At 45.7% G+C, this 22,094-nt stretch overlaps 1 protein-coding gene across 6 annotated transcripts in view; it reads left to right on the plus strand.

Moving 5' to 3' along the window:
- Ena (ENAH actin regulator enabled) overlaps positions 1–22,094 on the plus strand; it is a 119,934-nt gene that overhangs the window by 95,602 nt on the left and 2,238 nt on the right. For all 6 annotated transcript variants that reach the window (XM_077680401.1, XM_077680400.1, XM_077680403.1 and 3 more), the window contains 5 exons: positions 2,877–3,286; positions 11,235–11,347; positions 12,391–12,424; positions 14,115–14,230; positions 21,149–21,288. In XM_077680401.1, coding sequence (XP_077536527.1) covers positions 2,877–3,286; positions 11,235–11,347; positions 12,391–12,424; positions 14,115–14,230; positions 21,149–21,288 — 813 coding nt within the window. The remainder of the gene's footprint in view (positions 1–2,876; positions 3,287–11,234; positions 11,348–12,390; positions 12,425–14,114; positions 14,231–21,148; positions 21,289–22,094) is intronic.

Raw genomic sequence — 22,094 nt, forward strand, 5'->3', positions numbered from 1 at the left:
TTAGATTACAGGTGTCCTTTTTGGCACCTTCGCACAACCGTTAGCAAAAGTGTAGCAGCACCATGTGTCAACTAGGGGTGCAACTAGTGGTGGGCGAATACTGAATCGTATCGTATCGTATCAAATCGTAAATCGTATCGTTTCGTATCGTATCAAATCAAATTTGGAAAAAAAGCTGAATATTGAATCGAGTATCAAATATTTCTGCACAAGCCCAGATTTTTCACAGGTTTTTGGACAGAAACGCAAGCTTCTTGGCATGTTTGAGAGTCCTGACTCTTTTTTTTTTACAACTCGAAGAACGCACTTTCCAACTCATTCGCAGCAGTCCAGTTTCCGAACCACTATGCGGCGGTACTTCGGGAATCCGCAGCGAGCACAAATGCATTCCAAGAGCAACTTGCACTAGAGTTGCTGCACTGCAGTCATGGGCAACAACTAGACAGCGCATCATAACTCCAAAGCAAGGACTTACTATGACGCGAAAACACAGCACAACCACAACGCAAACCACGATGAGGTACAGCCTTTGCCGAAATTTTCTAAGCCAAGCCGAAAGTGAGCAGGCCGCCAAGAATTGATTGTACAAGCGAACCTGAAACATTTTTATGCCGAAAAGCCAGAGGAAATGCCTTTCTTTCTCACTGTCACAAAATAATTTTGTCGCATTCAAAGGTGAAGCTTATTCTTTGATTTCTGTGTGGTCCACAAGGCTTACATTTGGCCTAGAAATTTTCTACAAAGGGTGTACTTCTCCAGAAGCACATGGTGAGCGTGAACGATATGTTGCAGAAGAAAGGCTTGCACTACTGTTTCTGTAGACAAGCCAGCGCTGGCCGTACTATGATCAGGGAACACAATGAGGCTGGCCTTCAAAAAGCCCGTCGAACATCATGGATAAGCGACGGGGAGATGGCTTGCACTTTGTCAGTTCAACGACGGGGTTGTAAAGGTCGTAAAACTATCGTGTCGCTTTGTCCCCTGTGGTCTAGAACATAAAAATAAAAAAAAAAACATGCAGTAAGTAAGCATACACCAACTCCATGCAAGAAAATGTCAGAACCTCTTTTTGTTTCTTAATTAACAGAGATGTGGTCAGGAGAACAAAAGCAGAGGCAAAGTTCGCGCAATTGCTTTACCGGAAGCTGCCCTAACATGTAAACATCCAGCTGCAGAATTCAAGATAGCAGCCAGAGTAGACAGTATGGGTCGACGGTGGTCTCAATGACGCAATCGCAAGTTACTCTGTTCTGCACAATAAAATTTACACTTCTATTGGGCTGAATGAAGCTTGCCGAGTAGATGGCAAGCTTCAGAAACGGCAGACATAAAATGAGAAGACGCTGCAGGAGCAGTGCGTTTGCAGGCACATTTGGAAAATCTGCTCAACTTTTTTAAAAATCGAATACAGTAAAACCCCGTTACAAGAGACACTTGGTTGTAAGAGACATTTGAATGAAAGCGGTTTGGCTGGTTTTCTTATGTTCGCCATATTAGCAACACTGCATACAAGAGACCTTGGTTACAAGAAACACATTTTTTGGTTCCCTTGAGTGTCTCTTGTAACCAGGTTTTACTGGAATAAACTCGCAAATCGAATTTTTCGCAGGAGTACTATTTGATTCGTGTTCGAATATTCGAGTGTTTGCACACCCCTAGTTGTGACACTTATAGAGGCACTAAACTGAGGTGTAAACTTCATCTTATAACCTTACCGGAAAAAGGTCTAGAATGTGTTGGCCATGTTCGGGGTTTTTCCAACCTACTTAAGGACTTTTTGACAAAAAGAGTGTATTCGAAAGAGGGCAGGTATTTATTTTTTTTTGTGTGTGTGTGTGCCATCTGCCTCACTGACTTGCTGATGTTGGTAATTGCAGAACACTAGTAACTCTGCAGGACTAAATTTAGGTGATAGCCAGTAATAAGTGCGTAACCTGTGTATGAACAAAGTTGGTACTAATCACAAAATGAGTAGAAACCATAATTTAGAGGGAAGGGGTACCACAGCAATGCACTGTACACCAGTGGGATGCCATTGAGGTAGTTGTTGTGGTGGGTGTGAAAGGGGCTTGGGGTTCTCTTGCCTGCCATCCATTACCGATTAACTGAGGCTATAGACTTCTGTTGAATGATGAAGAACGGATTTCGGGTTCAACTTGTGCAAAGCAGCCACAAATATTACTTTGGCACACACACACACACACACACACACACACGCACACAGTTTGTGTCTCTTAAGAGTAAAGGCCATGAAAAGCGTGGACTGTGCTGTTGCAGCTCTTCACGCTAGCACCAGTGGCCCATCACCATCCTAGGTCCCTTGCCGGATGAAGGCCTCCCCATTGACTACTACTAATTACTCCTGCCCTGCTCTGCCTGAACCAGTTCTTTGTCCCCGAATTTTCTGATCTCATCCCTCCATCGAGTTGGTGGTCTACCCCTACCAGTGGTGTAGCCACAAATATTTTTCAGGGGGAGTTATAAGCCGCCGGTAACAAAAGGAAAAGGAGAAAAGGAAGAGATCCGGCACCCCAACAACATTTTAGCCATTTCTTGGCTTTAATTAACTAACACCCTTGTTATTTTTGTTTTTATATTACAGTGTAATGATTCGGTGTGTAAGTAGCATAGGCAAAAGAAAAAAGGCGAAATTAGGAAAAGGAAGGGGAGGGATGCGGTGCTCAGAAAATTTCGGGGGGGGGGGGGGGTGTTCTGACGCGGAAACACCCCCCACTGGCCATTCCTCTGACCCCTACTTCTAGTCTCGTCTCCTGTTCTCACTCTGTTGTGGACCATTTCATCGCAATGCATGACCAACCACTGTCCTTTTCTCTCTCTTGACGTGTCCCATTCCCGCCCATTCTGCTTCCCTACAGTGGGCAGCTCCAGCCACCCGGCCACCCCCGCAAGCGGGCCACCCCAGGCGCCTCCCTCTGCCGCACCGGCCCCTCCACAGCCGCCACAGCAGCCCCAGCCGGCGAGCGTCATGGGCCACCACCGGACGTCTTCCGCACCGGGCACCAACGGGGGCGCCCCTCCTCCCCCGCCACCAGTGGGCACTTCGGGCATGAGCGTGGCCGTGAGCACCACCCAGCCACCCAATGCGCCCCCGGCCCCAGCCATTGCCACAACGGTGGGCTCGGCACCCGCCATGGGTGGTGGGGGTGCCCCGCCCCCTCCTCCCCCGCCACCCCCTCCGGGACCCCAGGGGCAGGACGGGGACGGAGCGCCCATGTCACTCACGGCAGCCCTGGCCAACGCCAAGCTCAAGAAGAGCTCCAACAAGGTGGGTCTGCGGGGCTTTCCATTGTGTCTACTGAACTGGAACACTCCTTCCTGCACAGCGCAAAGCATAAATTAAAACGCCGCGATAGGCTACACAATACTGAACCACTGCTGTTTACAGAAAATAAGTACCGGAGTTGATTAGCTATTTTACACAAAAATTTGGCAACTTGGTGGGAAAAAAAAAAAGATGCAAGATTGCAAGGACTCGATCCCGGGCCATTAAAATAGGAATCGACGACTCTAGCTCCAAGCCATGAAGATCGAATGGCGGGCCTCTTTGGAAGTGTGTCAGAAGTCAGAACAGTGTCACCAGTGTCCAAAGCAAACGATTAGATGGTATGATGCACTTTCACTCCTGTGTCTTATATGGAAAAGAATGATGCATCCGGGGCATAATGTGGCAATGGAATAGGAAATTTGGAGGTCTGGTTGCCAAGGAGATTTCAATGACATGACAGAGGGGGGGGGTTTCAAGTGTTGTTGTGGCGGTTTAAAGTGGAGTTGTGGTTGTCCATTCTTCCATCCCACTGACCATTTCAGCTCGTGCATTCTGCATCACAAACCATCTGGCTTGCTCCAATACCACTTTATATAGACTGAGTGGCCCCCAGGAAAAAAATGCACCGCAGCTGTACTATTTTGTTTCAATTTTCTTTAAGTCGCACTTTAGGTCCTAAATTGGCGTTTGTTTTATTATTGTACTTCAACTATGTCAGATTTTGGCACACCGGCCTCATCTCATCGTCAAATTACTTTACGTGTGGAAATTAAGTTTCGTAGAGAGCCACGTCTGCCCCCTTCTCGCTCTGCTAAAAAAAAGGCTTTTGGCCATCATACTATTGAATCCCCTTTGCTAACCCCCGTATTCAGAAAGCATACTTACCTTATGCCATAAGGAAGCCTTTCGTAAGTGTCGGAAAAGGACCAGAATGAGAAAAGCCCACTTCGCGCTTCACAAACCTTCCTTAACTCTTTCGCTACCGCAGAAAATTGACCAATTTTGGGGGGTCCAAGAAAACATTTTTTTTTTCTGCTAAAAAATTATTTAGGCACTAATTGCAGGAGCACAAAATGCAGATTATTTAACGGCCTTTCCAATAACACCAGTTTTTTAAAGGTTTTCATATATCATAGTTGTGAAAAAAAATATCAAAATCAAAAGTTTTGTCAAGTTGTCGAAAAAAATGATAAAAAAGGAGTTGTGTATATCAAACCACCGGTAGTAGAAAAAAATTAGAATATAAATTTTGCAGGGAAACATTTCAAAAACACACCCTAAAAAAAATGTCGACTTGCGCGGAACAGTTTTTCAGATATAAAAAAAAATGTTAGCACGCACGGTGCTCGTGTCATGCGGTGAAGCCCAACCTCTAATTCAAACTGTGCAATTTTGGGTGGTTCCTTGGAATAAATCTGGCGGTTTGACGTTATCAGAGGCACCAATTTGCCCCCACATAACGTAAAAACATCTTGTCAATGGCTGACTTTGCATTTACAGCGAGCACAATATTTGGGACAAGCACGCGATGCAGAAAAAAACATGCATGAAGTTGAAAACGGAACGCCGTGGCTGATGTTTGTTGTCGTTCACGGTCAGTTATCTCTCAAAACATAAAGCTGAGCTTTATTATCATCTTCTTACTCGCAATTGTAGCCTTGCTCGCAAAAATGAGGTACGATGAGCTAGAATCGTCCCCTGCGATCTTTGGCCGAGTAGCAGTCGCGCGCTAAAAAAGATCAGCACAACGAGCCTCCTCTATTGCAGCGCCACCTAACATTTTTCAAATGAAACAGTACAAAAACTTATCAGAGACTCCGTCCGAATATACAGTTCAACTAAGCAGCAACATTAGACACCCGGATATACCCTCGCATGAAAACGAAACTGGAAGGCGAACAGCTGGCAGTGTAAGGCCGGTTTGAAGCGCTGTCCTCGGCGGAACAGATATCTGGCGACTGGGTGTGACCTTTTGACTTGCATCTGAAGTTCTTATCGCAGAAATCGGGTTAGGGTGGGGGGAAATGAGGAGCGGCGTGCTTTGTTCGAGGATCAGTCGCGGACGCTTCAGGCGCCATGGCAGTTAGCCTTGAAGTTGGGTAACTGCGTAGTTGCGCTAAATATGAATTTCGCGATGCAGAAACGAAACCGAAACTGTTGTAAACTGTTTGGGAATGGTCCTGGGGTAAGTAGAACTACCAGAGTACTTAGGACAACTTGCGCAAAGGCAATAAAACTGCCTAAAATCATAAAGTAGCTTTGCAACCAGGCACTGCTTGACATTTTCAGCTGATTTCTGGGATTATTACTGTCAGAGCGTGAACCTGACGATTGAAAATCGTTTGCTAGTTCCCCATTCTTGCCCTGATAGCAAAAAACAAGCGCTGGTGCAGAGTAATTACGAGTTGCACGCATTCTTCGTTGGTAGCCTTGAGGCGCGATGACCACGCCCCTTTTCCACAACCAGGTGATTCAAAAGCGTGTCAAAAATCACGTTTCCGTTGCAAAAATGAAAACAAAACTGATTTTGAAAGGCCATTTTCTGATCTAACTCCGAACAGCTTTACTTGTTCGAGAAACGCCTGGAACGCTATGAAAAGGCGCTCCCAAAAGTATCGATCAAATTGATCGATTTTGATAGGCGCGGTAGCGAAAGAGTTAAGGCGCACTTATCAAAGGTGCCCTTTTCGAGGCACGCTAGGCTCCTGCGAACGAGGCTAGCGCGCGATGCGCCAATCCGCGCATGGCGTGTGGGCGGGACTTAGGGTTACCTACCGTCCCGGATTTTTCAGGACTCTCCCGACTTTTGATACAGCGTCCAGAGTCCCGTGCCGTCGCAAATTTGTTCCGGATCAGGCAGTTATAAATTTTAATGTGATCCAACGCACGCCCAACAATGCGTGTCAGGCTATGGAACGTGAAGTGAGCACGAATTGCATACAAGAAGCAATGTTTCGGTGGCTAGCGGTTGCTTGCAGGGACTTTAGCCACTTTAGCTTGCAAGCCATTGCAAGCTGGAAATCAGGGCGACACTGTTGCCGCTGCCCTAGAGCCATGGCAGAGGTCGGCAGCACCTGTTGTCATCATCATCGATAGTATGAACTATCGATGATGATGACAACATAACGATGACAACATAATGTCATCATTGAACCTCGATAGTAATGCGGCAACTTCTACGAGTACATTCTCCAGCAGGAGGAAGTGTTGCAAGCAGTGCATACCCAGCTGAAGTAACTCTTCAAGAGGTCGCACCAATCAAGGAACAGTGGATTTGTCTGGAAGATACTGCAATAAAAAAAAACTGATTTCACTGGCTCCCTCCACAATTCCACAAGGTTCCACAAAGTGTAGTTATCGCAGGCTCTCCAAGCATCGATGGAAGCAGAAGTATGGACTACTCTGGTGTGGCTGATGCGGGCTTAACATTGATTGGAATTATAATGGACAGTTGAGATGACCTTGAACTAGACTTTTTTGCCATTTGCTACAAGGAGTACAGGGGGTGCTGGATAACCGCCGAAAACTGTTGACTCCTCACATTAAGTTAACCATGTTTATCGTGTGGCCGTGACGATGTTAAAAATAGTTAGAGAAGAAAGAGGTGGCTATTGGCTGCTGCCTCCTAATATCACCGTCATTTAATACCACTTCCATCTGCCCATGAAAGGATTGCTCACCACCCATGACCCGTGCTTCCGTTCCTTTAACAGTTGTGGCACGAGATTGACAATGCATTTTTCTTGCTCTCACACATGCAGCGTTTTCCTTTTCTTCTTTCCTTTTCTTTTCTTTCACCCAGCAAATGGTAAGGGTTACCATGCATGGTTGTCCACGATAAAGCTCGTGATAGCATTCAGTTCCTAATACAGTTGAACCTCGTTATAAGAGACACTGATGTAAGAGACAAATGGGTATAAGAGACAGTATTCACCCACATGGTTGGCTGCCCTATCTTTCCCATTAAATCGACCTCTTTTATAACAGACATTGGATGTAGAAGATGGTTATAAGGGACAAGTCATCCTTGAAGTTTAATCAATAATCTCGCTTGTAACAGACATTTTAACTTCAGATGCAGCGCTACCCGTCACTAATTGCAGTTGCTTCCATTGTGGAAACACAGGTGGACGACAGACACCTGCAGTCGCTATTATAACTTCAGCAAACACAAAGTGGTTCAGTCAGCTATAAAATGACAATGAGAAGCCCTGCCAATGGAAATGCAACTGACAGAAGTGGTTGAAGCTTACTGCCATCCATTGGATGGAGCGCGATAGCACATGCGGGCTCTCCCACTCGCGTAGCTCCCAATCAAGAAGCACTGCAGATGTTGAGTCCTGCAATCGTAATGAATAGCCTGAGCACACAGCGGAAGAAGCTGTGCGCTCTAGCTATTCATCAGGCTTGTGAACTCGTAATCGACGATTCATCTTCCACAAGCAAGGAAAGGAAAAAAGCTTCTAGAACAGGTTGTAAAAAACAGTGTAAATACACTCATGAAGCAAACAAAGTTTCATAAATTCTGGGGCCAAACATAAATTAGAATGAATCTTTTGAAACACGCTGTAGCGTTCTTTTGAGCTTATTTTAGTCACACGGTGCCCACATTGAACTAGGGTCTGATTAGTAAGTGAAAACATGGTTCCCTGCTTATAAGAGAAATCTCATATAAGAGACAGAAACTGCTCCCCGGTACGTCTCTCTTATAAAGGGGTTCAACTGTAGTACAGGAGAAGTTGGCACTGTCCGTGTGTTCACGTTGATTTCGCGGACTGAACCATTACATCAGAGGAGGCCATGTAGTTCGCAAAAATAAACGCGTTTTACGACATCTTTCTTTTTCTTCTTGTCTTGCAGGAATATCTACTACGATCAGTAAGCAATGGCTCACGTTGTTGTACATTTTTCCCGTATGATTTGTGTTTTTTTTTATTATTATTATTTTTTTCTAGCGAGCTTGATTCTGGGTGCCATAGGCAGATACTGTGGTGCTTGGGTATGGTGTAGAACGTATTAAAGCACGTGATTTGGAGTTTAATTAAAATAGGGGTTTTCATTACCAGAATCCCTCAATGCTTTTCGGGTCCCGAAACTCCGGCCGCAGTTTGATACGGGGACAAAAGCTGCCGCGAGGGTCGCCGCTGTCAGGGAGGAGGCATACGGCGCCTGTGCGCAATGCGCACCGCTGGAGCTGCTGCCCATTCGAGGCAGTTGTTAACAGCGCAGAGAATAGTGTGCAATCACTGATATTTAGTTTGACATACAATGGGGTTTCCGTCTTTCTGTAGTGTCGGGAGTAATTACCGCATTAGTGCGTGCGAAGCGTGGGTGCGTCCTGGTCGGCGCGGTTATGCTCTCTGCGAGGTCAATCGTGGGACCAGAGATGAATAGAGAAAGGCGCGCCGCTGCGTCAGGAGTTTGAGTCCAATGTACGCAGTGAGTTCCCAATTGGTTATGGGTCCAGAGTGTCGCCACAACGGCGGTAGTACGTGACGAGGGACTGACAGTTCCTTTTGTTATGCGCGTGGCGTGTTGACAAATGCGGGAATTTCATCAGCGTGTGGCATAATTTTGGCGCGCATCGTGTGAACAAACTTTAGAGAGACGTCTTGAAGGTCGATGGCCAGCACTTGGAGTTGCTTTTTCTCGTGATCATGTGTGCATGATTTGGTGAATGATGTTGTGGCCAATCAGAGGTCTAGAGTGTATTATTAGTAGGTCCTCCGCACGAACACCGTGCCTTTGGAGGCGTGGTGTTTGTGTAATAAAACGGAAGTGTTTGGTGTTTTGGGGGGTTGATCGAAAGAGAGCAGATGCCGGGGAGACCCTTGTGAGTTAAATATGTTTAGCTAAGTACATTTAAATACTTTTCTGTTTTCTTGTAAATTATGTATGTTCGTTAATTGGTAAGTTTTGTATTGTAAACAAATGTCGTCGTCCGTAGATTAAAAGTTAACCTCAGGCCGTCCACAGCCATTGCTTACTTCATTGCCGGACTGAACAGGCCATTTATTTATTTATTTGAAGTGCTCACCAACAGCGCTGGGCCATCTCGGGTGTTGCACTGGGTACATAAATATAAGGCATACAAAAAGGCAAAAAAAAAAAGGAAGGGAAATAAAAAATGGGTGAAAATAAATTGTGTAGAAAATAATATTGTGTGGAAAATAATATTGAAAATAATAATGTTGTGTAGAAAAGGATAGCAGTCAAGGAATGCAAAACATTTTCTGAAGAGTAAGATCTCTGAGGTCATGTGTACAGTGTGCACTATGAACGCATAGCAGCAAAAGAATTTTTTTTTATTGCACAACTTTGCGAATGTTGGGTCAGTAGCATCGTTGCTTGGGTCATTTCAATGTGGCTCTAACTGTGTGGAAGAGGCCGTGAAACCCGAAGCCCAGTTTGATATCTCTGAATTGAGCCACTGTGCCTTTCTTGAGCATTTTGTCAAGTGGTAGGCACAGTGACACTGTCACCGCCTATTGGAGCCAGCTACCTAAGGGAGAAGAAGAAGAAAAGAGTCGCCTAAAATACTTGTCGGGCTCATTTATGCCAATACTACCCACCTTGTGTGTAGACTATAATATTAGCTCTTGCTGGCAGTAGCGGCTCGGTGGGCACCTGATTGTCCCATATTTAGGGCAGGGAAACATAGACCCATTGAGCACGGTGTGGCCAGAGTGTGGTAACTCGTATGAACACAGTATATTCGCGGATTCTCGTAGACGGGAGTGATATAGTATCTGCCAGTGCCTTCTCCCTGCCCCACCTCACGGGATGAAATTTCACACAAAAAACAGCGCTCAAGACGGGACAGAAGGAAGAAGGCTACACACGCAGCGCTGATTGACACTTATGCTGGAGCTACGCACCAAGATCAAAGAAGGCATTGCTGCCTTTCACGTCTGCTCACTCAAAGTTAGTGAAACGCAGTGTCGCCACGGCAGCTTTGAAAAATGCCTTGCACCGGTCGTGCCCCCATCGCATTAGTGACAGCTTTCAGGCGCAGGTAAACCGGTTGCTTTCAGCTGGGTTCCCTAATTCCGTCCTCCAGAGCGTGGGCAACAAGATTTGGCGGGAACTGCGCACTCCTTCGTGTATACAGGAACTTGCAAGGGACAGTGACAAGACTGCTGTGATGCCTTACATTCATGGTGTTAGCCACAGGCTGAAGAAGGTTGTGGGAAGAGCAGGTGTGCGCCTGGTTTTCTCGGCCCCCAACAAACTCAGCAAGATGTGTGCGCGAGTTAATGATGGTTCGCCTTCCCGTAGAGATTGTGACATAAATCACGTGCGACCCTTCACCAAGTGCAGGGCCGGCGGGGTTTACTCCTTTCCTCTGGACTGTGACCGCCAGTATGTAGGCCAAACTGGACGGTGACTGAACGTACGGCTTATGGAGCACGCGTCCAATGTCAAAGCCAAATCCGGTGGCTGGGTCCACTCGCACGTGTCGTCCTGCAAGTGCACTCCTATATTTGATCAGTGTAAAGTGATTAAGCACTACAGAGATCCGCGCACGTGTGAGCTGCTGGAAGCATACACGATTTATAAGGGAGGCGATGATTGCGTAAGCACCCCTTCTGTTGCTTTGTCTGCAAAAGAGATAGCGTTTATTGAAGACGAAGCGAAATGATCGAACTAGTGATATGACTGCCCGAAGATGCTCTTTCTTGTCTATACTTTTAAACTTTTTGTAATCATTCTTGTTTCTGGATTCTTTCCGCACTTATCTTGCTGTAACCTTTTCGTTTATATTGCTGAGCGGCAAATGAACACTTTGTTGGTAGTCAGCGCTGTGTGTGTAGCCTTCTTCCTTCTGTCCCGTCTTGAGCGCTGTTTTTTGTGTGAAGTATGAACCAACAGGCCCAAACACTTCCATTGCTTGGGATGAAATTATCGTTGTCGTAGTGAGCGCTGCTTTGTCTGCGTGCGCGTGCAGATCTACGAGGGCACGGACACCCTGAAGAAGTCCCAGGGGGGCAACAGTGGCAACGTGCCCATGATGGGCATGGCCAGCATGATGGACGAGATGAGGGGCACCCTGGCCAAGAGGTGAGCAGCAGTCGCCGCTGCTTTTGCTGCTTCGGACAGCGCCTCCCTTTTCTGGCTTTTTTAAATGCAGTTAGCGTGTGTGTGTTGCTTTTTGTTTGTTTGTTTGTTTGTTTTTGAGACCACGGGAGACGGTGCACGCTCATGCGTGACCACTGTGGTGCGAGCTTTTCTTCCACGATGTACCGGTCACGCTTCACGCTTCCGATGTGCTAGCTTCCAAACGAGTGCCTCATTGTGGACCGTGATTGTGGTTGTGCCGTGTTTTTGCTTCCTATTGTTCCTGCCTGCAAAGTGCTCGCCTCGGAGTTACGAGGCGCTGTCTAGTCGTTGCCTAAGATTGCAGTACAGCAAATCCGGTGCGAGTCGTTCTTCAAACGCGTATTGTGCCCGCTCCAGATTGCTGAAGTACCGCCTCGTAGTGGTTTGGCAACTGGATTGCTTTAAATGAGGGCTGAAAAGTCTGTTCTTCGGGTTGACAAAGAACGACGTGGCTCCCAAACATGCGAAGCAGCTTCTGTTTTTGCTGAAAAACCTGTGAGAAGTCGAGGCTTCTGAAAAAAATGATATTCTATATTCGATTTAATATTCGTCTTTTTTTTCCAAATTCGATTCGATATTCAATTCGAAAGTTGGTATTCGATATTCGCATGCCCTTATGAATATTCGTTCAGATTCAACAATTTCACGCGTCAGCTGTGTTTTAGGCTTCCTAATGATGAAAGTATTTTCCGGATCTGGCGAACAGTCTTTAAAAGTCAAACAATAGCCTGCCAACGAGCCTCCTGCATCTTTCCCCTCCCTGGCATTCTTGTTTGTGTTTCATTCGCACAGTTCTCATCATCCCCTCTCTGTCTGCCTTTTTTGCCCCCCCTTTTTTTTTTTTTTTTTTTTTGATAGAAGCTTCCTTTCGATTTGGCCGGTGCTTGACGTGTCACCAGGCTTAGTTAGTAGCAACTGCTAACACCAATAATTCCTCCTAAATCCATTTCTTTTTCTTCCAACGCCCCCCCCCCCCCCCCCCCCTCATGGTTGCCAACCCACAGACGAGCACAAGTGGAAAACAGCAGCCAAAGCCAGGTACGGGCTTCCCGCCAACTTTTCCTTGCTCTTGTGTTACCAATTCCAATTGTGCTGGTTTGTCTCCTACTAGCAGCCAATTTGGCTGTTGTTTAGCTATCAGCACACTTCAATTTTTGATCCAAATACTAGTGTGACTACAATTAACAGTGGCACCATCGATTTTTTTTTTTTTTTTTAGGTGGATGTAAGCTCTTCAACGGCTGTGCGATAGCGCTTTGTAACTGATAGACTTGTTAGCCCTAGGCGTTCCTTTGGGCTGTAAAGTCTCAGAATAGTATCCGAGAATATCGCTGAACTTGTAAATATTGGGCATTCTGGTTTAAACAAGTGGAATGTCGCATTTCTTTGTGTGGGCTGCAGTTTCTGGCAGCTTGCAATGTGCTCGCAAATTGATGGCTTACTTGTAACGCATTTGTGCAGTCAGCCGTGTTTGAGTTTTAAGCTGAGAGCACTAGCTAGTTTTTGCAAGTCTTTCAGTCTACTATGTATGTTGTAAGCATATTTGTGATGTAGGGTCTTTTTTTTTTTTTTTTTTTTTTTTTTTTGCAACTTTTTGACAAAGTGCTGTCATGCTTATGCATGGCAGTCATGCATGCTCGGAGACCTTGGTTTGTTCCTTGGTTCGCATGTCTCTCTTGTTGGCTTTACAGAGCTTGCAGAGCTTCTTAGACCTCGAGGTAGGCAAACTGTGAATCCACATCTTGAATTCTTTTCTTTATTGCCCTATATTAGTACTTTAAAACTGAGTGTACTAAAACTTCACTTCCAAAACCTAACTCTTGTTATGTGTACCAGATCTAATCAAACTTAGTGCACTAGTACAGTTTGTTATTACACTGAAAGCAAAAAAAAAAGTGTGCAACTAACTTTTATAGTTTCCAGTTAAGGAATGCGTTTCGCTAACTAGTTTACAAAAGTAATGAGGAGTAGATGTTCTTGAATTTTCAATCAGCCGGATTTACAGGGATGTATTGCAAGCAGTAATGCAGGTCATTTATTTTTGACGCCTCGGCAACCATCAGCAAAAAATTGTTACATTTCGTGCACTTTTTCACATGTCGTAAATGTGCCTGCCCTGATAACCTGTTCTGTCTCCTTTTTTTTTTTTTTTTTTTTTACTTGCACAGGATACACCTTTGTGTAGACAGTAGAACAGATAAGTTATCGCGTAATTCCGTCACTAGTGGTCATCCTATAGTTACTAGAATGCATTCATGAATCGTAAACTATGCAAGAAAAACACAAACTGATTTCTGTTTTGACTTTGTCATATTGTACGAGTGCACCTAATAGTTAAGTTCAATGCACAGATGTGTAGAATTGTGTAATTGCCGCGTCGGTCTTTACATACCTTACCCGTACTCCTAGTTGAATTGAAAGTGTAGCTGTGCTCTTTCAAGTAATGCCGCTACCTGCCCCAGTGCTAGTCCAGTGTGTTCGCAGGGCTCCAGGCAGCAATGCGGGGGAAAGTGGTATTCCTTTAGCCCTGGTTGACCTGCATTTTTTTTTAATCCAGTGCTCGTGCCTTCTCTGGTTTTTATTGGGGAGCTGTCGGCGAGAATGACACGATGTGTGGTCGGTCATTCTGAGGTTGCATTGTTCCTGCGTATTGTCATCTTGCGAGCCTCTTCTAATTATGTCCTTCTCTGTCCCCCCCCTTTGCTCTTTCTGGCGCTGCCCGCACCAGGAGGCAGAGTCGTTGACAGACTCCCGGAGGGGCTGGGACAAGCAGGGTTCGACCAATGGCAACAGCCCCAGCAAGGTGGCCTCCAGCGGACCCGAGTCGCCAAAGTCTGGCCGCGGGTGGGTTTCTCCTCCTCCTCCTTCTTCTTTTGGGTGGCATGGAAGCGTGAAACAAAGGCACAAAGGCAGCGTTCAGTCAGTGTGACCACAGAAAGGTTTCGCACAAACGCAGCGCTCGGTCGGTGCAAACTTGGTCGCAGTGTGCACATACCACTGAACACCGGGACTGTCCCCATGACTGCCCTGTTTCAGCAGCGTTTTCACTGGCACGCTGGCCGGGTGACCCTATTTAGAGCCTAGTTTAGTTGCCTTCGCAGTGAGGAGAAGGGGAAAAAAAATGATGGCCATGTGTTCCTTCTGCAGTTCTCAAATACAAGTGCACGCACCATCAATTGACCATTTCTGCAGGGGGGCAAAACTGTTCTTCTTTGTGGTGTATGCACGCGTTCGTGAAGCCTACTTGTAGTTCGGAAAAGTCTGTTCTGGCCCGCAGCACGTATGGGCATCCAATTTCAGCAGGTGCTACACGCCTCTGGGGTTGGGCCTTGCAAATCGTCCTTGAACCTGTGCAAGAAAGCCAAACGCGCAAAATGATCCAGTAAGCAATTTGTCGACACGCAGGGAAAGTACTTTGCTCTCCAACAGTCTTTTTCGTATTTTCTCGCATATCCGTTGGTGCACGCCGTGTATCGTTCACGTTCCAGTTAGAATGGTGTGGTTGAATTGGATCCTTTGGCTGCAGCATGCTTAAAAAACCCAAACAATAATTTAAAGAATTTCGCTGGAGTAAGAATAGGCTGTACTTGCTCTTCAAGCACCTTTTGGTAAGCTAGGCGTTCTGAGAATCGAAGCGAATCCTCGTTCCTCTGCCTAGAAAAGCTGATTGAGTGCGGCCCTTGCCAAGCTGAAACTGAAACTGTGCTAACAGTTTCTGGTTCTCATTCGTGAGCTACGACACCAAAAGCTGAACTAGTTGCTACTACATACTGGGAACGTTAAGGGGGGACGTGGCTTTCAAAATCAACTTTTTTATTTCTTTGTGGATTTTGATGAAAATTGGCACAGCAACTGGAAATGCTTCTGTTATATCACCATAAAAATTTCAACGTAATATTTTGAAAACTTTTTTATGTATGAAATTTTCTTTCTGTTCCGCTTGTACCGAGCTTGAGCGGCTTATAAAACACGATAGAAAACTTGTTCGAAGTGCTTTGCATTCCCAAATGAATGGACGAGGTCGTGACAGTTTTAGAATTTTTTTTTTACAACACAATGTTTTTTAGTTTTCATTTTTTAGAGGTTTATGTGCAACAGACATGTCAACTGTGAACGATTATTTGAATAAAAAAAATCACAAAAAACAAATCTGGAAAACCAAAAGTGTCACGACCTGAACAGTTCATCAAGGAATGTAATGCAAGAAACGGAATCAAAATAGACCCAGCGGTCACGAAGAAATCCCTGGGACAAGCGACACAGGTGGCAAAAAAAACTGTTTTGAGAAAACGGCTTCCGAAGTTGCAACATAGGTTTCACATATCAAAATTCGTCACAGTTGCAGCCTTTCATGTCCTTTTGAACATGGGGCTTCTGGAAGGCCTTGCCTTGAAATTGGAGTGCCTTTTACAGCCTTTCTCTTTCCAGAAAACATCATTTTCAGCTCCTCCGTGAAGAGTACATACCCCCCTTTGCAAACCAAACGGAGGGGAGATGGGTTTCAATGGGCTTTCAATGCAAAGTAGGTTAGTTGGTTGGCTGTATCACACTGGACAACCTCCTTTTGCAGTGTTGTCACCATGGCAACAAGTTAAGCATTTTTTTTACTTAATTTTAACATTTTTGGCTTTTTTAATGTTTTATCTTGCCTGGCACAGCAACTTAGTACTCATACGTGCAGGTGTTCATTGACAAAAGTTTGCATACCACAAGGATGAAAATGAGCTACTTTGAAGCTTGGTAGAGTATTCTGCATAACTCCCAACTTCAATGCAACAGCATATTTTTTTACTACTTTTGACATTCAAGGCATCCAATATTTCTCGCAGCACAGCCAGTATGCCCTGAGTAGAGTGTACTAGTACACTCTACCCTAAGCAATGGTATCAATAATTTCCCTAAAAAAATCACTGTTAAATGCTGCCACAGTAACGTACATTTTTAACGCAGACAGCATATTTTTATTCCTATATTACTAACTCAAACCTGTTTGCATGAGAATTACAAGTGCACGGGAAACGTTGCGCAAGAAAGGCGATATGGCTCGCGCGCATCGCAGCGCACGCTTACCGCGACATATCGAACTTTGATTATACCTGATATGGCTGGTCAGGTCGCTTTTAAGATTAAATCTAACGTCGCAGGCGTTAATTACAACTACTGGCGTTCAATCGTAACCGGTTGCCCAGTCATGTGATGCTCCAATGCGCGTCGGCTATGCCGTGCGCGCCGCAGCGTTTGACGCGTCGACCGTTTCTTTCTCAAGGCTAGCGAGCCCACAGTCGAAACACAGCAATAACTAAGCGTGTAAACATCGCAAATCCGACTAAAAGTTCACTTCACGAACCGCTATCGCAAGCGCGCACACCGCGTCACCCTCCGGGGTCTGGCGACGGTAGAGTCACGCGCACCACGAAGCGTTCGATGACCGCCGCCTTTCGAGCCACACAACTTCCCGTAATCTGGCTCGTTATCTCTGGCATTCCCATCGCGATAACGTCCGTGTTGAATACCACAGATTGAACAGAAACTCGGCCGAGCGAAGCGGCGAAAATGAACACAATCCGCTCGCTACGCAGCTCAGGCGGCCGCCATCTTGCGTTGCGCCCGCGACATCCAATCAGGAGGGTCGATGTTCTGCGCCCCGACCGGAGGACCAATAGCGCTTCAGCATCTATTTCTAGCTTCGTTTGTGCGTCGTTTCTTTTCTGCCGTTTGTGCGTTTGTGAACGAACGAAGATAAAAGAGACGAGCGGAACGGGAAAGACGATCGCTCGGCCGATCTAACCATATCAAAATGGCCGCGCCCGGTGGCACCGTTGCGGAGATAGAGCGCTCCGAAAATTGCCGTTTTTTCGCCCTTTTGCGCTGATAGTTTGTCACCGCGCCTGACAAAAGTATTTTTTTATGCCACTTTGCGACGCTTTTCAGCGTAAAAACTTTGCAGACGCACAGAATAGGAAACATAGAAGCCGAATATGTGGGTTTCAAAAAAACGATGTTTTGGTCATTTTTCCGAAGTTGAAAGCCGCGTCCCCCCTTAAAGAGCGCACAAGCAACAGAGGACAGGCAGAAGGGACACAAACTAGCGCTTCAACTGGGCCAAGAATCAAAATGGCAGGCGTAATCAGAGCAGTGAGATGCAAGTGATCTTTCAGACAAGGAGTTTGTGTTAGTGGTAGGGGTGTGCAAATACTGAAATTTTTAAATACGAATTGATTACAAATAAGGTAAAAACCGCCTTCGGATGTCGGATCGAATGTGTGTAGCAATTAAAAGATGCAAAACACAAAGTCACAAGAGTTTTTGATTGATCGTAAGGTTTAACGCACTGACACAACACAGGCGATGAGGTACACTGTAGTGGAGGGCTCCGGACTAATTCTGACCACGTGCAGGGGATCTTTAACGTGTGCCGAAATCTCGTACGCATGGGCATTTTTGCTTTTCGCCTCCATCAGAATAGCAGCCTCCGTAGCTGGGAATCAAACCCGCGTCCTCGTGTTCAGCAGCACACCTTAGCCACTGAGCCACTGCGGTGGGTAAAGTAATAGTTCTTGTGACCATTTTAATTGTGGTTCACTTCGTCTTTGGAACAGTAAAGGCGTTCGGCAAATAAATTTTTCTTCATCTTGTTTTTGTACCAAACCTGAACAAAATTACATTGCAAGTGAGTTGTTACTTCTTCTTTGCACATGTTTGAGTTTACTCTTTTCCGCCTTATTTTACCCTATCCCGCATTGCATCTGTTTGCAAGTGTTTTACTGCATTCTTTGTGTTAGAAGAGGCTTATTTATCTACACCGTCTTTGCTGTCGGTTCACTTAGTATTGTCTGTCAAACTAACAACACAGCGGAGAGCGTTCTTGCATTTTCTTTTCTTTTTATGTGCTTTGGCAACGGCGTGGTTGATTGTTGTGTTCTCTTTATCGTCCTGAGTTTGCTTTTTGTACCTATGTGTGTAATGTGCATTATGTGCCCACTTCCTGTATGAGCCTGACCAAGGCTTACAGTATTGATTAATAGATAAATAAATAAATAAATAAATAAATAAATAAATTGCTGAATGAGTTGCTATGCGATGATGCACTCATAGCAAATTATCATGCAGAATAATAAAAGCTAGCTGCTCAAAGTGTTCAGAAAGTATGCACTTCCTATGCTTCCTAACAAGACTTTTGCTTAAAGAAAACAATACAAGAAAATTGCAAATGTGCCCTTCACAGGACAAGCTGTTTATGGCTTCAAGTCTATTGTCTATTATTGCACTAGGAAGGCAGGCCCTCGCCACCTTCAAATCGCGGCATACTATATAGCAAACCATGCATTGGGGCCACCAAACTCAAGCAGCCTAAACGAAAAAAAGTTCAGCGAGAGGCTGTTAGGGAGCAGAGTCCTATGACTTGTAGACATTGGCACACTGCACACATGCAATTATGAGGTGCATTTTTCCGAAAAAAATGTGTGCGTTAAAATCGAATAATTACGGGCATTCCTTCACGTTCTTGCACACTGACGTAGCTTTGCATAAGCGCGCCTGGAAATGTGTACTCCGGCGTACAGCAAGTGCGTTGGTACGTGCCTTTTCTGCCAAAGTCTGTATTAACTGTAATAAGTCTAATCTGTACGAAGTATAGATATCCGTTCCCTGCTCCTGCACTCACCATGCCAGTTCTGTCTGTGGCCGGTCAGTCGGTCAACTGGCTGGTTAGTGACTGGAAGTGGTCGGTTAGTCGGCCGTGGCAAGGAGGGAGGTGGGGAGAGCGGAGCCCGGCGAATTCGCTGCACATTTTCACCCACCTTGAAAAATGGGTTAGCATTAAAAAAGGTCCCGGTTATATATTTATTAGCAGGGGTGAGACAGCTGCGCATATTGCGCAGTTTTGATACAAATTCGTTTTCCTGCGCCAGGCTGCTCCAAAAGCTTGAAAATTGCAAAAATTGCGCCAAACTGCTCCGAAAGAATATGAGAGCCAAAGATTTTAACGCTCCCGTCAATTTCAGTAGGGGAAAATGCTTACTGACGGCATAATTTTCAAGCACCTTGAAGGTGGTGCTGTTTGTAAAGGTTTAATTGATTGATCATTCGATAAAAAACCCGCATAAAATTGCCCACGGGATAGATTTTTCAAAAGTCACAATGTCGGGTTGCACATGTTATATTGTGTGAATTTTTGAAGTTTTCCCATATAAAGTTTCCACAAACTACTTGTGCAAGTTGATTTTAAAACAGCAATTTTGGGAGCGCCGCACCTCCAGAACGACATTACTGGGCGCCGCCATGTTGGTGGGGTGAAGATCGGAAAACATGGCCGCTGAGCGAAGCAGTTTCTCGTGGTTCAGGCAGACTGCTCTTTGCCGATTTCTACCGCGGTTTTGGTTATGGGGGTGGCCGGGTTTACATTTAGTCGTTTGACCTATTGCGGGAAGTTACGCGACTCGAAAGACGGGGGTTCATCAAAAACAACGGGGTACCCGCAATATCGCCGTGTTTCGGCCTTGAGTGTGAGGCACGGTGCGTGCTTGAAGTGAAATTTGGGACTCATTACGGCGTTATAAAACGCCGAGTTATTGTTGCTGTTGACAGTGAGCTTGCGAGCGGCGGGAGTGGGACGATGGACACTGCAGAAGTGGCGGCGCAGGCTGCATTACCGCCAAATGTTCAAGCAGTGTCCGATAGCGGGACGGGTTATTATAGCACGCAAGTAATAATGGTTCATCTATCTGAATTGAGATTGAATGCCAAAATAAATTTAATGCCAAAACATACCAATACTCTAATTACGATCGTAGTGAACGCCCACCTTGGGGCTTGAAATGGGAGGGCTGGTAGGGTGCGACGACTGTCACCTCGCTTTGCGCAACTTTTGCCGTGGCTCTTAGTTGTGCGTAACGCCGAGTCTGGGATTACATAAATAACAACTTCGGCATTCACGGGATAATAAAAATTTCTTAAAATTGCTGTTTTTTAATTCGATAGTTTCAACGGAACTCCGCGTTATCTATGCATAGAGCCCAAGAATGAAAAAATGGTTTGAAAGGTAGTGTAGTTCGTTCCTTGTGATACTCAGGTAGAAAAAAATTTATTGAAAGGCTGTTTCAGTGTTATGTACGTTCAAAACCGATTAAAAAGCGCACTCCCTCCCCCCCCCCCGAGTGGCCAAGAATTTGACTTTTTAGGCTCCCAAGGTGACATAATAAATGTCGTTCTTCTGCTCCAAATCAAGGTTCTTCTGCTCCAAAATCGAAATTTCGCTGCTCCAAAAGCTGCTCCCAAATCTGGTTCAGCTGTCTCACCCCTGTTATTAGTTCGAATGCAATTTTTTAATGGCGAGAAATGAAAGGCAAGCTTCGGTCAAGGTGGGTTGGAGCGGCATTTAGTCCTAGGCCGTACAGTGGCTGGCGCAGTCACAGCCGCTGCCGTGGGACCGCTCACCCTCACCAGCGCAGTGCGTGACAGCGTGTGCTTCTTTGCGCGCTTACAGCATTTGGTGAGTACGTCTATAATTACGGCTCGATGTAGTTCAGCCTTCAGGAGACTGTGTAGCGTGCGCATAATTCGTTACTTGCGGGAATATTTGCTGCTTTTCCGGAATATTTGGTCGCCGCCGAATATTCAGGAAGTTTCGAATATGCATTTCTCAAATCGAATACGCCTTGAAAAGAGAAACTATTCGATGCTTATTCGATGAAATCCCTAACATTCGCGCACCCTTGGTTACTGGCATTTGAGCAGTGATGAGCCCCTGTCCCCCGAATGCAGGCAGCGCATGGGCTCGCTGGGCGATGTGGAGACGGTGAAGGTGAACGGCGTGGACGCGCTGGACGTGGACAAGCTCAAGCAGGAGATCATGTCCGAGATCCGCCGAGAGGTCAGCAAGATGAAGCAGGACATCATCGATGGTGAGTGTGACGACGGCGCCGCTGCTTCGGTGGCAGAGTGGGGACGCCCCGGTTTTGCTGTCGTAACCAGCCCAAGATCAGCGCGCCTGTTTTCGTCGGGGAGTGGCTGAGCTCGTCCGTTGCCCCTGTCGGTCGGTTCTCTGCTTTTTACATTAAACGCCAAACGATTGCAATTCTGAAAAAATTGTGCCAAAAGCTGAAAAAAAATTTATAAAGCTTTGCCAGAGAGCCTGTGCACAGTGCGAGGAGTATCTTGGGTGTAAGGCACGGGGTTTGAGTGCTTCTGAACCCACAATTGAGGAATGAAAAGCTCCTAGAAGCTAGAGGACACACTCCGGTTGCTCTCAAAATGAGCTGGGTTAAAAACAAGAGAGGAGTCCTTGTGCTTGCCGAAATGTGAGAAATAGTATTAAGTCTCTAGTAGGGTCACCAGCCAGGCTTGCCTCGCAGAGCAGCAGATTTTACTGCTGGGTTTCTGTAGCATTACGAGAAATTTTTTAATTGGTAGACTGCTCACAAGCTAAGCAGGCTGTTTTTCACAGTGCTCTTAAGCATCACTCTGCAAGTGGAAAACTTTTTTTCTTTTTCCAGTCATAATTGGGGTAAGGATTTTGCACCAATGCATTTTTTGTGTCTACAAGCTTCTTGACAGCACACTCAGGAGGATCGTTCACTGTACTTTTTGTTGTCAATGTGAATAGATAGACAGTAGTTGGGAATACCAATGAATGCAGAAAGGAAATGTTCCATTTGCGTTCTTATAAGTACGGGCTATGTAGCGGTTGGTAAGGGATAAAAATAGTCTC

Source organism: Haemaphysalis longicornis, unplaced genomic scaffold (assembly GCF_048455015.1).
Source record: "Haemaphysalis longicornis isolate Haplotype H1 unplaced genomic scaffold, Haemaphysalis longicornis Haplotype H1 scaffold_8, whole genome shotgun sequence".
Lineage (NCBI taxonomy): Eukaryota > Metazoa > Arthropoda > Arachnida > Ixodida > Ixodidae > Haemaphysalis > Haemaphysalis longicornis.